Source organism: Arvicola amphibius, chromosome 10, assembly GCF_903992535.2.
Source record: "Arvicola amphibius chromosome 10, mArvAmp1.2, whole genome shotgun sequence".
NCBI classification, from domain to species: Eukaryota; Metazoa; Chordata; class Mammalia; order Rodentia; family Cricetidae; genus Arvicola; species Arvicola amphibius.
The window spans coordinates 85,569,616-85,584,784 of NC_052056.1; the positions used below are offsets into that span (position 1 = coordinate 85,569,616).

The 15,169-nt window shown below is 48.5% G+C and overlaps 1 protein-coding gene across 1 annotated transcript in view; it reads left to right on the forward strand.

The window, feature by feature from the left end:
• Tmem132c (transmembrane protein 132C) overlaps nt 1–15,169 on the forward strand; it is a 308,513-nt gene that overhangs the window by 207,434 nt on the left and 85,910 nt on the right. Inside the window, exon 3 of the mRNA XM_038346877.1 lies at nt 5,278–5,424. Within this exon, the coding sequence (XP_038202805.1) occupies nt 5,278–5,424 (147 nt within the window). The remainder of the gene's footprint in view (nt 1–5,277; nt 5,425–15,169) is intronic.

Genomic DNA, 15,169 nt, shown 5'->3' on the forward strand with positions numbered 1-15,169 from the left:
TGCTTGCAGAGAGCCAGGAGGAGGCTGTATGCATATGACCTTCCCTGAGCATTGACCCCTGACACCCTGCTTGACTTTCCCAAGCTCAAAAGAGCTACAGGGGCACTAGGGCCACTAAATTCACACATTCACCGGGTCCTTCTTGGTATTTTGAACTATTGAAACCCCAAGCCAGCTCTCCTGCTCCGGCCTGGCATCTCCCCAGGAACTTTGCTAGGTTAATGGCTGACTGTGAGTATAAACTCACGTGTCTTCCTGCAGTGAGAAGACATACATACCTTCTACTCTGTGCCTTCGCATGCAGTGCATGTCCACTGCAAAGGTTTCCCCCCCTTTACCAGCAGCTGCCCACTGGGTACAAGAAGCAAGTGGCATTCCTGTGATAGCACCCAGAGCCAGGCTGCTGGAGAGCTCTAACTGGCATGCTGAGCAGCCCCAGACTCTAAGGCTGCTGCCTCTGCCTTGTAATGTCAGTTGGTCTTACGTCGCCTAAGAGCCCCACCAGGTGGGCAGCTGCAGTGGGGGCTTGCTTCTGTCCTCACATGCTGGCAGCTGGGCCAGTTCTCTGGGGCAGTTGTGACTAGAGCCACTCATGGGTGGCTAACATGTGGTGATGTTTCATATGTGCTCTAACAAATAAAGCTTGCCTGAGGATCAGAGTGTAGTGCGAGCCACTAGTTAGCCGCAGAGGCCAAGCAGTGGTGGCACACCCCTTAAACCCAGCACTTGGGAGCCAGAGGCCGGTGGATCTCTATAAGTTCAAGGCCACCCTGAGGTACGCTAGATTAATTCAGTCTCAAAGAGAAACAGAGTCTGTCGGTGGTGGCTCACATCTTTGATCCCAGGACTAGGGAGGTGGAGAGAGGAAGTGACATGACTGGGTGGAGAGAGGAGTATCAGGCAGGGGGAGACCGGAGCTCAGGATTTAGTCTGAGGTTTCATAGAGATGGCATTCAGTCTGAGCACTTGCAGAGATAGGATACCCCATTTGGGCTGGAGATTTCATAGAGATAAGAGCTAGTGGCTGGCTGCTCTGCTTTTCTGATCTACACTAACACCTTGGGAATGTCTTTTCTTTTGATACAGAGGGAAGTGGAACAAAGCATCAGCATGTGTTTCCCTTGGGGCTATGTAACCAAAGCAGTGATGGTTAATAGAGTCAACCTGACAGGGTGTAGACTCACTTAGGAGGCATGCCCGGAAGGTTACTTCTAGACTAGGCTAACTGATGTGGGAAGACCCACTCTGAATGTGGGTTGGTACCATCCCATGTTCTGCACCAAAAGGAGAAAGTGAGCTGAGTACCAGCATTCATCTCTTACTGCTTCCTGACTGGGGACGGCATGGGACCAGTCTGCCTCACACTCCTGCCACGATGAACTGTATCTTCAAACTCTGAGCCAAACACCAATACTGTTATTGGTATTTAAGTCCCAGCAATGAGAAAAGTAACTAATGTAGACATTGTCCTGGCATTTCTCCTTGGTGAGTGACAGCCACGTTTACCTGAACACCAATGTGGGTTCTCCTGTTGGGACCTTTGCTTCCAGCTTCCCCTTTGTGAGGACACTAACTGTTTAGATCTGGCCTACCTTTATGACCTCATTTTAACTTGGTTCTGTCCACAAAGACTCTTTCCTCCTTTTTATGTGTGTGTGGTGAGCATGTGATCATGTATGCTTTTTATATGTGTGTGGACATACGTATGTGGGTATCTGTGCATGTATGTGCCCATACATATGAAAGCTGGAAGTTGATCTCAGCTTGATCCATCTTCCATCTTATCCACCGAGGCAAGGTCTCTCAAACCCAGAGCTCGCCAATAATGGCTGCAGTTCCCCCACCCCCAAGACCTTTTATGAATGAGACCACACTCTGAGGACCCAGAGCTCAGACCCCAACATGTGCTAATGGGATGGACAGTGCACCCCCAAACAGCTCCTAATTATATGGTTTTATTTCCTGGCATATTCTGTCTGAGGTTTAGATCTGGGTCCCCAGGGCCCAATACTGAGTGGTACCCAAAAATATCCTCGTGCCTCACAGAGGCTCATATATCCCAGCAGAACTCAGCAGCTTCTAGAGGAAGCGTTACACAGCGAGGTTACAAATGACCGGAGGGAGATAACTCGGGGTGGAAATTAGCCGTTCGATGTTCAAAATGTGTACTGAGCATCGATTTTCTCTAAGAACACTTAATCACCCCTTATTACATATTGGGAAAAGATGGATAAAGCTATTGTTTCTAACCAGCAAGAACTGAACAAGATTGCCAGCTATGAACATGCAGGATGGATGGGTGAGCCCAGCATAAGTACCTATAGTGAGGCTGGATGTGCCACCAAGGTGAGGCCCACACTTGGATGGTGTCCTGAGGCATCCCAGCACCCAGCTTGTGCTGAGAAACACTGGGCTCAGCACCAGGCATTGTAAACAAGGATATCTCTGAACCCAGTGGCCAGCAACAACAGCCCCACAAATCAAGGGGCATGGAACCAGGATATAGTCTCTGATGGGAGCAGATGATGTAAGAGAAACACCTGCAGGTGATTGGAGCTGAGCCCCTTGCCCCAGTCTGTGTGGCTCCAGCCCACTCACCCACGCTGGGAAAGCCAGCCTCTGTCTGGCCGTCTCGCCCCCACTCAAAGCCGGGCATCTCCAGGGAAGACTGCCACATTTCGCCTTCTTCACGGACGATTTCGCAAGCCTCCACTTGCAAAATTTCCAGTCCTGGAGTCCAAGCTGCTTTTCTCCCCTGCTCAGTCTGCGGAATAGATTTAACCACCCTTTGTTCTCACCCAAGAAAGTGATCTATGTTTACTAGAAGTCCTTCTAGCTCTTGGTCTTCCCTACCTCTGTGACGAGCTCTCCAGCTCTCTGACTTGAAACCACCCAGCACCCAGACCACCAGGGTTCTCCAGTTCATGTGAACTGCAAGGAGGGTGGGATACATGTAGCTTTGCTGAAATCTAGAAGCTCAAGCAAAGTTCAAATGCACCCATAGCCTGTTTCCAGCTGGGTCACATGGCATGAAGCCTTATTTCCCAGCAGCAGAGAGAGGTGCCAGGGCTATGAGCACCCGAGAGTGTCAGTGTCTCTGCTAGGAAGGATGGGACTGTCACCTGAAAGCGGACCTTTATATATCTCCCATCCAATGCATCTTCATCTCCTTGTACTAAGTGTGCTTAACACATTGATTTAATATAAAACTTAAAATTGTGTGTGTGTGTGTGTGTGTGTGTGTGTGTGTGTGTGTCGTATACAGATACCTGTTGGATCCCCAGGAACTATAGTTACAAGCAGTTACAAGCTACCACATGGGTGCTAGGAAACAAACTTGGGTCCTCTACTAGAGCGTCTGGACTCTAACAACCTCTCCAACTCTCCAGCCCTGAGCTGTATTTTCCCCCCTTGGTTTCCTCTATGTTTGGCTCTTTCTCATTCCCAAACTCTCCTCTAGCTGATCAGATCTCGTGGCATACTCATTGGGATCACAGAAGTTAGGAATCTCATTGTCTGGCTGTCGTTAGTTTTTTCCTCTGTGCTGAAATTTTGCCTCCTTGGGGGAGGAAGTTAAGAAACATATCTGGCTTGGGAAGCTGGAAAGCTAGACGAGTCCCAAAGCTGGTCCCCAAGTTTACAATGAGTGACAATGTCTGGGGAGGAGGAGACTCTTGAGTGGAGTTGCCTGCAAGCTGAGAGTCCCTGGGACGCAGCTTGCACGAGTCCATCCCACACTCTGTGGGGTGGGGGTGATGATTGAAGCCACTTTTGAGTCACCCATGCTCCTGTCCGTCACCCCAATAAACTCACTGGCTTATGAATCCTTTCTTTGTCTGTCATGGGTGCCCTATCTGGAGTGAACTGACATTTGTCTGCAAAAAGTCACACAGCATCGTTGCTGGGAGTCTCCTAGGCTCTTCCTGCACTGTGCCCCCATGCCTGTCTCTCTGAAGTCTGGACCCTGTGTCCCACCACTTCATCCCTGGCTGCATGGAACACCTCCCATGTGGTCTCCCAAACATGGCCATAGATAGTACATGTTTTGAAGACTCTAATGTGTACACTGGATCTGTAATTAGTCTGGGCACAGAGCTCGGGTCTGAAGTCCCTTCTGCTTAGATTATTCCAGTCACTTCCATGAGGCTGCTGTAGACCCAGACCCCACTCCCCACTGCCAATCCGTCATTAAAGAAACTCCAGGCAGGAACCTGATGGCAGCCCCTCTTGCTATTCCACATAGTGTTACCCCCGACCAAGGCACTCACTTCACAGACAAAGAAACATGGCAGGAAGCATGGAGGGTACTGACTGTGGGACGGTGAGTTCATGCTCAGCTAGCAAGCTTCCTTATATGACTCAGGATCACTTCTCAGTGCCGCTCACAGTGGGCTGGGCTCTCCTGCACCAGTTAATAAGTACGGCTCCCCAGCTAGGCCCACAGGTCAATGGGATCCTTCAAGTTTCTCAACTGACACTCCTGGACGACTCTAGGCTGTTTCTAGTTGACAGTTAAAGTTAACCAGGGCGACCTTTCCCTCTCCAGCTCCCCTCTGAGTAGATAGCGTTTGAATGTGAACCGATCATGTGGCTCGTTATTGTCCATTGTACATACAGTCTACTGGTCTCTTCTAGTCTGAAGATGGATGCTCTTTTAGAAGTTTCGTGAACTAATTTGTAAGCAATCCTCCTGGATTTTCTCCTGCAGCTCCCTGACCCTGATAGTCACATGTTAAATTCCCATACCACTTTCTGAGTTATTCCCTCCTGTGTCTTCATTCTCTTTGTCTTTAATTCTTACCCACATCTTTCTTTCAACTCCATGCTTGGGTGGCTAGTGAGATGGCTCAATGGTTAAGAGCGCAGTCTGCTCTTGCAGAGGACGTGGGTTCAGTTCCCAGCACCTACATCATGGCTCACAGGTACCCCTCACTCCAGCTCCAGAGATCTGATGTCTTCTGATCTCCTTGGGCACTGCACTCTGTGCACTTACCCACACATAAACTTACTACCGGTAAATGCTTTCTTTACCTTCTTGGTAGATCTACATGCTAGACTCATGTATGACTTTCTGGTGTGTTTGAAGGAATGTCCTAGTATGTTCCAGCAAGTTCTATGACTCACAAGCCTTGGGAGAGGGCTTTGCTTCCACTTCTACGTGTAGTCCCAGTAGGGCCACCACCCCGTACACTTTGACGGCAGCAGCTGAATCAGGTCCAACACCTCTGAAAGCTCAAGTCTGACACTGTGACCCTTTCTCACCCCCTCCATCCACAGAGCCAAGGTGAAGAAGGGGGTGAACATTCTGAGCGCCCAGGCAAGCGAGCCTCGGCAGTGGGATGTGAGACAGGAGGTGGGCAATGGAGGGAAGCACACCACCACCTCTGTGGCCTGCCAGCGCCTGGGCCCTGGGACGCGCAATAGGTAAGTAGCCCCTCCAGGGCACTCTGATTTTGCATTCAGTCTGGCTTCATCTTGACCACCGCTGGCTGGGATGTTAAACCCAGGACCTAACGCCCGCTGGGGTACCAAATAACCAACGATGCATGTCCGCATGTGTGGTTTCCAGCCTTGAGCTCCTTGAGAATTGGGAAAGCACTTCCTGCTTTGTCACCTGAACTCATTTCTGTGAATTATCAGAGGATGCTGTGACAAAATGCTCAGTCCTGCACCCGTGTTAGATTTGGTCATTCGTGAGAAGGAACAGAGGGAAGGGGATGATAATCCATGGTGCTATGGGAAGACTGTGTGAGACTCTCCATAGACACTGTGGGTTACCCCTGAAGGCAGTTATTTTATAGCTATGAGACCAGTACATTTGCTGCTTTAGAAAACAAAACTCAGGTACTTGAAGGCATCCTCTTACCCACTGCTGAGACATGGGCTCATCTCCTTCCAGGGTCTCACATACACAATCCCCATATACAAAATATCCATAGTAAGTTACTGGTCTTAGAAGTTTAGGATCATAGTATCCACCTGGGGTTTTACAATGGTTTTGTTTTCATTCATATAGGAGACATTTCATTTTGACTTTAAGTACTTCTAACAAACAGTATTAATGGCTATATAATATCCCACCATTAGCCTTTAACTTAATGCCGGTAAACATACTGTGCTTTTGCTAATCAAGGTTGTTTACAGGTTTGAGTCACCTAGACCAGTGGTTCTCAATCTGTGGGTCACAACCCCTTTGAGGGGGCGGGGTCAAGCAATCTTTTTACTGGGGATGCCTAAGCTTAAGACTATTGGAAAATACAGATACTTGCATTATGACTCAAAGCAGTAGCAAGATTATAGTTATGAAATAGCAATGAAAATAATCTTATGGTTGGGGTCACCACAACATGAGAAACTGTATTAAAAGGTCACAGCATTAGGAAGGTTGAGAACCACTGTCCCAGATAATGCTAAACAGTGAGCTTCTTTCCACAAAAAATCTCTCTTTAGTACACAAAGAAAACAGAAAACTGAAGTGAGTTTTTTAGCCTGGGTTTCTGTTGCTGTGATGAACACCGTGACCAAAGCAACCCAAGAAAGAAGATCAAGTGTTTATTTGGCTTCCAGATGACACTCTATCACTGAGGGAAGTCAAGACAAGAACCCAAACAGTGCAGGAACCTGGAGACAGGAGCTGATGCAAAGGCCATGGAAGGGTGCTGCTTACTGGCTTGCTCCTCATGGCTTGCTCAGCCAGCTTTCTTATAGCATGCAGAACTTCCTTGCCCAGGTGTGGCACCACCCACAGTGGGCTGGGACCTCCCACATAAGTCATCAATCAAGAAAATGCCCCCACAGATAGTCAGTCTGACATAGGCAACCTCTCCACGGAGGACCCTCTTCCCAGGTGACTCTAGTTTGTGTCAAGCCCACAAAAACTAACTGGCACAGTGCACCCACCACCTCCTAATGCATATTGTGTTCGACCCTGCCTTAGTCATCGATGGTGGAAGAGTGTTAAGTCATTTTGAAAGCTGTATCTAGAAGAATAGCTCTCTGCTAATCTGTGGGGTGAGAAGAAATGGAAGGGACAGAAAGGGAGGCTACTGGGTGTGGTTAGGTATGCTCAGAGTACATTGTATACTTGATGCAAATGGTTTTGAGTTTGTAAAGCACATGGTTTGTTCGCATTAACAGAGAAACTGATAACATTCAATGTGGGCTCCAATCTCTCTTTAGGAGACATTCAGGCCGACTTGTGTGCTGTCTAGCTGGAATAGAGCTTGGTTTCCCTGTGCTGGCTTGCATGCAATTGCTTAGCGAAAGAATTGCTTTGCCAACCTGAGTGACATAGAATTCCTTCATTAAAAATTGAAAACCCTTCTCCATTTGGCATCCCAGCTGTTTCTCTGACACATTCAGTTTTTGTGTAGGTCAGTAAAACACAGCCACAAGAGTCGACAAGTTCCTCTGAGCTGTTCACAGGTCAGTGGTACCTGACTTCAGTGCTACTGGCATCTCCAATGTCCGAACTTTCATTTTTGAATGGCAAGTGTTAATATGAATGGAGTACCATGTGGTATTTCTTTTTAGGCACACAGTGTACAGTCATGTTGTTGTTGTTGTTTGGTTTGGTTTTTCTCTCAGAAGTGTGTTCTCTTGTTGGGGCCCTCTTGGCCTCTCCTCTCAGTGTGCTTTCCTGAAGGAATTTAGATGCAGGAAAGGAAGGTGAAGTCACAGGACATGTCTAAATTGACCCTTAGGATGCTGCCGTTAAGCAAAACTACTCCACTTTGTTTATGGGCCCCCTATTCTTGAGTCCACGGGACCCTCTTCAGCCCCCTCCTTCAACACCCAACCATGACAGACAGCTGTCATGCTGAATAGCTCCTGGCTTCGGCCCTGGCCATCCCCAGGGTGACCCCTGGAAGAATTTTGGGGCACACCTCAGTGTCTCAGTCTTTAACCTTTCAAAAACATGGCCAGCAAGAAACATGTGCCTAGGCCCTTAGTTATAGGGGAGATCAGAGGACAAATTAAGCCTTCCTCATTGGTTCCATGTAAAATCTAATTACAACAGACAATTAAGGAAATGAAAGCAGGCATGTTAATTAACAGATAGTGAGTTTACACATGTAACTAGTTCTTCGTATTAGACACAGGTTGAGAGTCCTTGAATGGCTGATGAGATATTTGCTGAAAATGCTGAAGAGCCAAGTGGTCAGCCCTGTGTGTTCCAGGGTCACAAGCAGGTGTGTGTGGTGGAGGGAACCTGGCTCTGCCTGCCTGCTCTCAGTGTCTCTAAGTGACGTCTGAGAAAGTGATCTGCCTTCGTTGGCACCCTTGCTATGGAAGGACCAGTATCATCAGTGTGCGCAAACACCCATCCCAGACTGTAACAGCCAGGACCTCACAATAGCTGCCACTCAGCCCCAGGGACAGTATTTATACAGCAAGGGCCTGGCACATACCGCGAAACAGCCGCCAGCCGCTGGAGAGCCTTGCCATCTGTGCAACACTAGTACGGGTCCCCCTTCACACCCATTTCTCACTTGGACCCTTAGAAAGCACGGTGAGGCTTTCCACCCTATGCTGGGTAAGGTACCGCTGAATGGGAGCCACACCGGATCTCAAGAACCCAGAGCGTGTGGAACTCTTGAGCCAGCTCCAGCTCACCCAAGGCATTAGACTTGTCTGTTACTCCATATCTCTATATCAAGTCATCCACAGACTTGGACCTTAAAACAATATACCTTTTAAAGTGTGTGTGTGTGTGTGTGTGTGTGTGTGTGTGTGTGTGTGTGTGTGTGTAAAGGCCAGAAGATGATCTTGGTTCTTGTTCCTCAGGTAACCATCCACCTTGTTTGAGACAGGGTTTGTCACTGGCCAAGTAGCTGACCGGACAGCAAGCCCCAGGGATCATCCCATCTCCTTATCCCCAGTACTGGGATTACAAGCACATGCCACCCTGCCCACCCTTTTTTTCGCTATTCCTAGAGATCAAACTTAGACTCTTGTGCTGAGCCAACCCTCCCAACCCCATCAGCATATCCTTATAGCCTCTGAGTATCTGCATAGCCTACCAGAATCTTCTGCTCCACGTCTCAAGGAAGGTACCATTCAAGTATCATCCGGGGTCTAAAGCACCATGTAAAGGAGGGTCGTTCAGGGAAGGGTCCTTGTCTCTGCTCATAGATGATTATCCTGATCAGACTTTTTGTCAACTTGATCCAGGCTAGGATCAGGGTCATCTGAGAAGAGAGAACTTCAGTTGAGTAAATTCCTCCATCAGATCGGCCTATGGACAAGCCTCTTAGGGCATGGGAAGATGTGGCCTCTGTCATTCATTATGTCTCGACATTGCCCTGGGTCTTTATGTTCATTCCTTGTTGCTGTAAAAAGTCACAATGGGTACAATGCCTTAAAATGACATAAGTTTATCATCTGAAACTTGTTAATGAAGTTTCAATACAAGTGGCGTCACTGGGAATTGATACAGATGTCAGCAACGCTGTCCCCTTGTCTTCTGGAGCCTGCCATCCTGTTTCCTGGCTTGTAGCAGACCCTCGCCTACAGAGCCAGCCTCAGTCAGCCATCTCTGTTCCAAGCTTCAGGAAACCCTAATCTATACACATATCCCCAAGTCTCCTGCCTCCTACTTGGACCTCCAAGCCCTCCGTGATGTCATCATATCCCCACTAAATGATCCAGACTAACCCCCATCCCTTCAACCCACCTTAAAACTGTTGGTTGCTCTTTACCTGCAAAGCTGCTTGCCTTTCAAGGTAGCATAGTTACACTCACAGAGATATGTTCATGAACTCAGTTTCTGGAGCAAAGAGCCTGCAGCACCTCAGACCCTGAGATGCTGGAAGGGGACACCTGGGTCAGGGGTGGGACTCGGGTCAGCTGCTTCTGCATCCACAGTTCCCACCAAGGAAGCATCCTGGACCTCTGAGGAAGACTGACAGGAAAAAATCCCCCCATGTCTAATGCTGCCCTGAACACCAGAGCTGGCCTCCCTAGCCAGCCCAGCCAAAGCAGACAGCCCTCATCGGGACATGGATACCAAGTATTCTTGCTTCAAGGACAAACTCAGTCAATTATCTGAGGATCCTGTTGGCACGGAATCCCCCCATCTTCGTGACTTGTGGCTGCCTGCGGGAGCCTCTCTGTGGGACGCTGGATGGTGGCTGCTGGAGCTGAGAGTGCTTTTCGCCTTGCCTTTGGCTCTTGCGATGTCCCTCGTGAGTGTCAGCAATTAGGAGAGCTGCCCGTTGGAGCCATGGAAGCTGCAGCTGTGTTTCCAGATCTCAGTCACATCCCAGAGTTCTGGCTCCTGAAAGAGGATTTGCTGGAGCTGGGGGGGGTGGGGGGGGCATCAGCAGAGTGCTCGCTGCCTAAGCGTGAGGATTTAGGCACAGTGGCCTGCACCTATAATCCCAGTGCTTCCTGGCCAGTCAGCCTAGACTAATTGGGAAGTCCACACACCAGTAAAAGACTCATGCTTTAAAAACAAAGAAAAAAGAAAAAGAAAAGAAAGACCCAGTGAGAGAGATCAGTGGGTAAAGGCATAGGCACTTGCTGCCAACCCTGATGACCTGAGTCCAATCCTCAAAACTTGCATGGTAGAAGAAGACTCTGACATCTACACACATACACACACAGAGAGACAGAGACAGAGACACTGGGAACCTGACCCAAATATGAACCCAGTGCTGGCGTGTGATAGGCCATTAGGTCATACACGTATGGTCACCTTATAAAGAGGTTTGGTGGTGTGCGGGTGAAGAAGGGGTATTACTAGTAACTCACTGTCTCTCCGCCCATGTTCTCTGCACATCCACCTCTTGTCTACAACAAGGCTCGATCGTGATAATAAGTCCAAACTGGATTTAATACATCCTCTCTCATGAGGGTATGTCCCTCCCAGGATCTCACTTCGACTTATAAATATAGTCACAGCAGGGTAGGGGCTCCAGGATATAAAGGGGAGGGGGCTCACCATCTAGTCCCCAGCTGTGAGGTTGCCCTCACATTCTATAGGGCATTCACTGGGCTACAGGTGTAAGGACCCATTTGATCCACTCTTGCAGGTCACTGGAAGGACACCCGGGGGTTGTCTTCCTCGGTTGCCCTTCCTGGGAGGTCAGGTGTGGGATGTGAAAGCTGAGTTCTGTCTCCATACTTGGACAATACCAAACAGTGCAGGACACCAGAGCAAGCTCGCCATAGGAGTAGGTGAGAAGCTGGGACTTTTAAAAAAAGACAGCCCTCGCTGGACCTCTTTCCTGTGTTGGGGCTGTTTCCTTCTCTCTTGCTTCCCATTTTCTCCTGGAAGGAAAAGATCCTTCCTTAATTCACCTCAATCAAATGATTCCCCATCCCAAAGTTCATATCTGGTAACCCCAACTTGGGACTCAGGATTGGAAGTGCCCCCCACTGTCTCCTCTGGGGAAGTGACCTCTTAGATGGAGAGATGGGAGAGAAAGCTTGCTTGGGGAAACTCAGGAAGATGGTACGGAGCACTAGCTCTCCTTGCTCCGTATATCCACCAAAGAACTGTGGGATTCAGGGAGCCAAATCCTTTTGCCAGCGTCTCCCAGACCCAGGAAGAGAGCTTGTACCTGAGCCATCTATTTATTTTGTGTTCTTCCCCTCTTCCCTTTTAAGCATCCTGAACATCTCTGCTCTCATACAGAGCCAGCTACCAACCTATAAGAGAATCTTTCTTACTTAGAGTGTGAAGCCAACACAGCAATTAACACTCGGTCCAAATCTTTCCCCCATTGGAGCTGCACGGCTCTAAGTGAGTAGGGCAAGAGGCAGAGGCCTCTGTGTAGCTTCAGGGAAAGAGTGGGGGTGTGGGGTTGTGCAGACAGCGGTGGACCTGAATCTGAACTCATTCTCCTGGCCCTTTCTGCATTCCTTCCTTCAGAAACATTCTGCACCTACTTTTTGTTTCCCTTCATCTTCTAAGTCTTTGTTCAGACTACAGTGTCCAGGACAGTCCTGCCTAAGCAGCTAGGGATCTATTAGGCAACTGCTTCATCTGACCTGGAAGAATGACCTCCAGGCGGCAGAAAGAAAGAGGGAAGCTGGCTCACCTGGACTCCAGAGTGGGATTTTCATCTGAAAACGTGCTCCTGTCCTGAGCATTCCCTAAGCCTTGCTTTATATAGCAGTTCTTCAGGGGAAATGGCCAAGCACAAGGCTGTTTTTAAACCGGTAGGTGTTCCCTGAAATGAATGGGGTCCAGTTGATGGGGTTTGGTTGCTGGAAGATGTAACCTCTGAGGTCACGATCCAGCTGGCACATGCTGTGGGTCACAAATGCCTGCTGCAGGAATCGTGACCCAGCCACACACTTGTTCCCAGCTGCACACCTTGACGTAAGACAGCTCTCTTCGGCACTTAGAATTTCCTTTTAGGTTCAGCTGTGAAAGCATTGCTGTTAAGAGCTGTCTCCCTGAGCAAGCGCGCCCGCCTTAAAAGCACACACCGCAGTAACAGGATCACTTTGTGTGTTTCTTAGCGCTCAGCAGCACCAGGACCAGGCCCCCATGTAGTCCCTGGGGACTGGCATTTTACAAAATGTGCACATTGTTTCACTCAATCTTTCCGACAGCCTCCGCAATCAAAGTCACATGATTAAGAAGGCAAATAAAGACTGAAGGTGCTTAGAAGGAGCAGGCACCCAAACGGAATGTGTAAGTGAGTGCCTATAAGTGTTTCCCTTCAAAAATAGCTTTAATGTGTGCAAATGGTTGGAGAAGGAGATGCCTCAGTTGTGGAATTAAAAAGATAAAAAAAAAGTCACCAGGGAGATGACTTTGTGGTTGAGAGTGCTTGCTTCCCTTGTGGAGGACCTGGGTTTGTTTCCCAGCACCCATGTGGCAGCTCACAACTGCCTGTAACTCTGACTCTAGGGGATCTGACTCCCTCTTCTGGCCTCTATGGTCTCCTGAACACACATGGTGTATATACCCACAACATAGCAACACACCTAAACACATAATTTAAAAAAAATAAATAAATCGTAGCTGGGTGGTGGTGGTACACACCTTTAATTCCGACACTCTGAAAGCAGAGGCAGATGGATTTCTGCAAGTTTGAGGTCAGCCTGGTCTACAAAGTGAGTTCTAGGACAGCCAGGGCTGTTACACAAAGAAACCCTGTCTAGAATAGATAGATAGATAGATAGATAGATAGATAGATAGATAGATAGATAGATAGATAGATAGATAGATAGATAGATAGAGATCATAAATGGGGTGGTCCTATTTTAAAAAATGCTAGCAGAAGACTGTATGCTTGGAGAGAGAGAGAGAGAGAGAGAGAGAGAGAGAGAGAGAGAGAGAGAGAGAGAGAATATGATTGAATTTGGGAAGGCAACGCCCAAGCCTGGTGACCCAGTCTGAATGGAACAAGGCTGAAGGAAGAGACTGGGAGCTAAGGACGTGTTGCGAGAAGCAGGCAGGGGTTGTAGTGATGCAGGTGTCCAGAACTTGTTCCAGAACAGCCCAGAGAACTCAAGAGACTCCAAAAGGGACACGCTTTTATCTGCAGGGTTCCTTCTTCATCAGGGATGGCAACCCCCTTTTGGAAGAGGGCATTATAGGGATGCCCCACAGCTAGGATCCTGCACATCTAAGCTGCAGAGCTAGGGGCTCAGCCCCAGGGAAGCTTGCTCTTGCAACTTCAGGACCATGGACGGGTGTCTCAAGCATGGAGGGACTTTGGTGCAGCTAGGAGGTGAATAGAATATACCTGCTCCCACTCTGGGACCATGACAGGGGGAGACAGGCTGCTGCATGTGCCAAAACAGGGTGTGCCTTTCAGGTTCTAGGGTCTCCCAGGTGGGAATGCATGGTGCCCTGTGTGACCAGAGCGCCAGGCTTTTCTAGAGCAGCTGAAAACCCACATTGTCATATCAAATCTACCACAAACATTTGCTTTTTTTTTTTTTTTTTTTTTTTGAGTCAGTATCTTGTCAAGTAGCCCAGACTGGCCTTGGACTGTGTGTCTCAAGCCAGCCTTAAACATTTCTTCATCCCCCGAGGGCTGGGATTAGATAAGTGCTTCCGACACACCCAGCAGCTCACAGTTTTAAAATCGGCCATGCTTGTCCAACAAAAGGCTCATTGTTCAGGAAGATGGTTCTGCTGTCAGTAAACCCTATGCAAAAGCAGCCAGCCAGGCTCCTGCCACAATAGAGCACGTATTCTTCAGGAAGTTGATTATCTGTAACTTCCAGGGAAGGAGACTGTCCACGAAAAGTTGTCCTGGAACAAGACTCTTGCCAAGCAAGGGACTTACATAATGAGGCCAGCGCCTTCCGAAGGCTGAGGCATGTTCATTTTCCACCAGAGGATCCTTCCTAAATAGAATGAGTTGTACAGATGTTCCTTCTTTTCCAGCAGAAATGTAAAGGTGTTTCGTCTCTGCTCCCTCTTCCCAGCCACCTACAGCTTTACCGACATCAGTGGCACCAGGACCATGCACGGAGCAGGTGCTTTCTTCCTACCCACCCTTCCTTGTGTTGAGTGACAGGTCAGCTAAGTTCTCAGGGGATCTTGGGGGTAGACCTGCTGAGGTCCCGGTGCCTCCATAGAACACAGCATGAACCCCATGTACCTCTCCCCTCTGCCTCCAGCAGCAGGAGCTGCTGCCACTCCCCATCCCCTTAACTCAAAAGCGTAAAACTTTGGGGACTATATGCTGCAGGGGAATGATGTAAATCAGGCAGGTAATAAACGAGAAGGGTTTTTCAGAAAGCAAAAATCATTGAAAATGGTAAGTAAAATACCTATTAGCATTCATTGAAGCGGTCTCAATTGCCTGCCTTAGAGCTAGCTGTAGGAGGTTGTTTTTTGTTTGTTTTGCTTTTCGTTTTTGTGCAGGATGCTAGAATGTGAGTGAGCTTGGGACTGCTTACTGGAAACGGCAGTTTAGGGAACGATATTGTAAGATAATCTGCTTTCTCCTGAGGGACATTGTCTGCCCTATGTCCTCTCTCAGAAACAGCAAACAACCACACACTAAGATCTCCATCTCAACGGCATGTGGGTACATCCTGGCCTCTCAAAGAAAGAAGTGTGCCCCCCCACCATGCCCAAGTGTATAGCCGGCTCATGTGGACCTTCAAAACTGGTGTATGTCTGGATGTACAAGCTGTGTAATTTTTGGTATAGTCTTCCATCCCTCCTACTTTAAGCATGCATTGGACT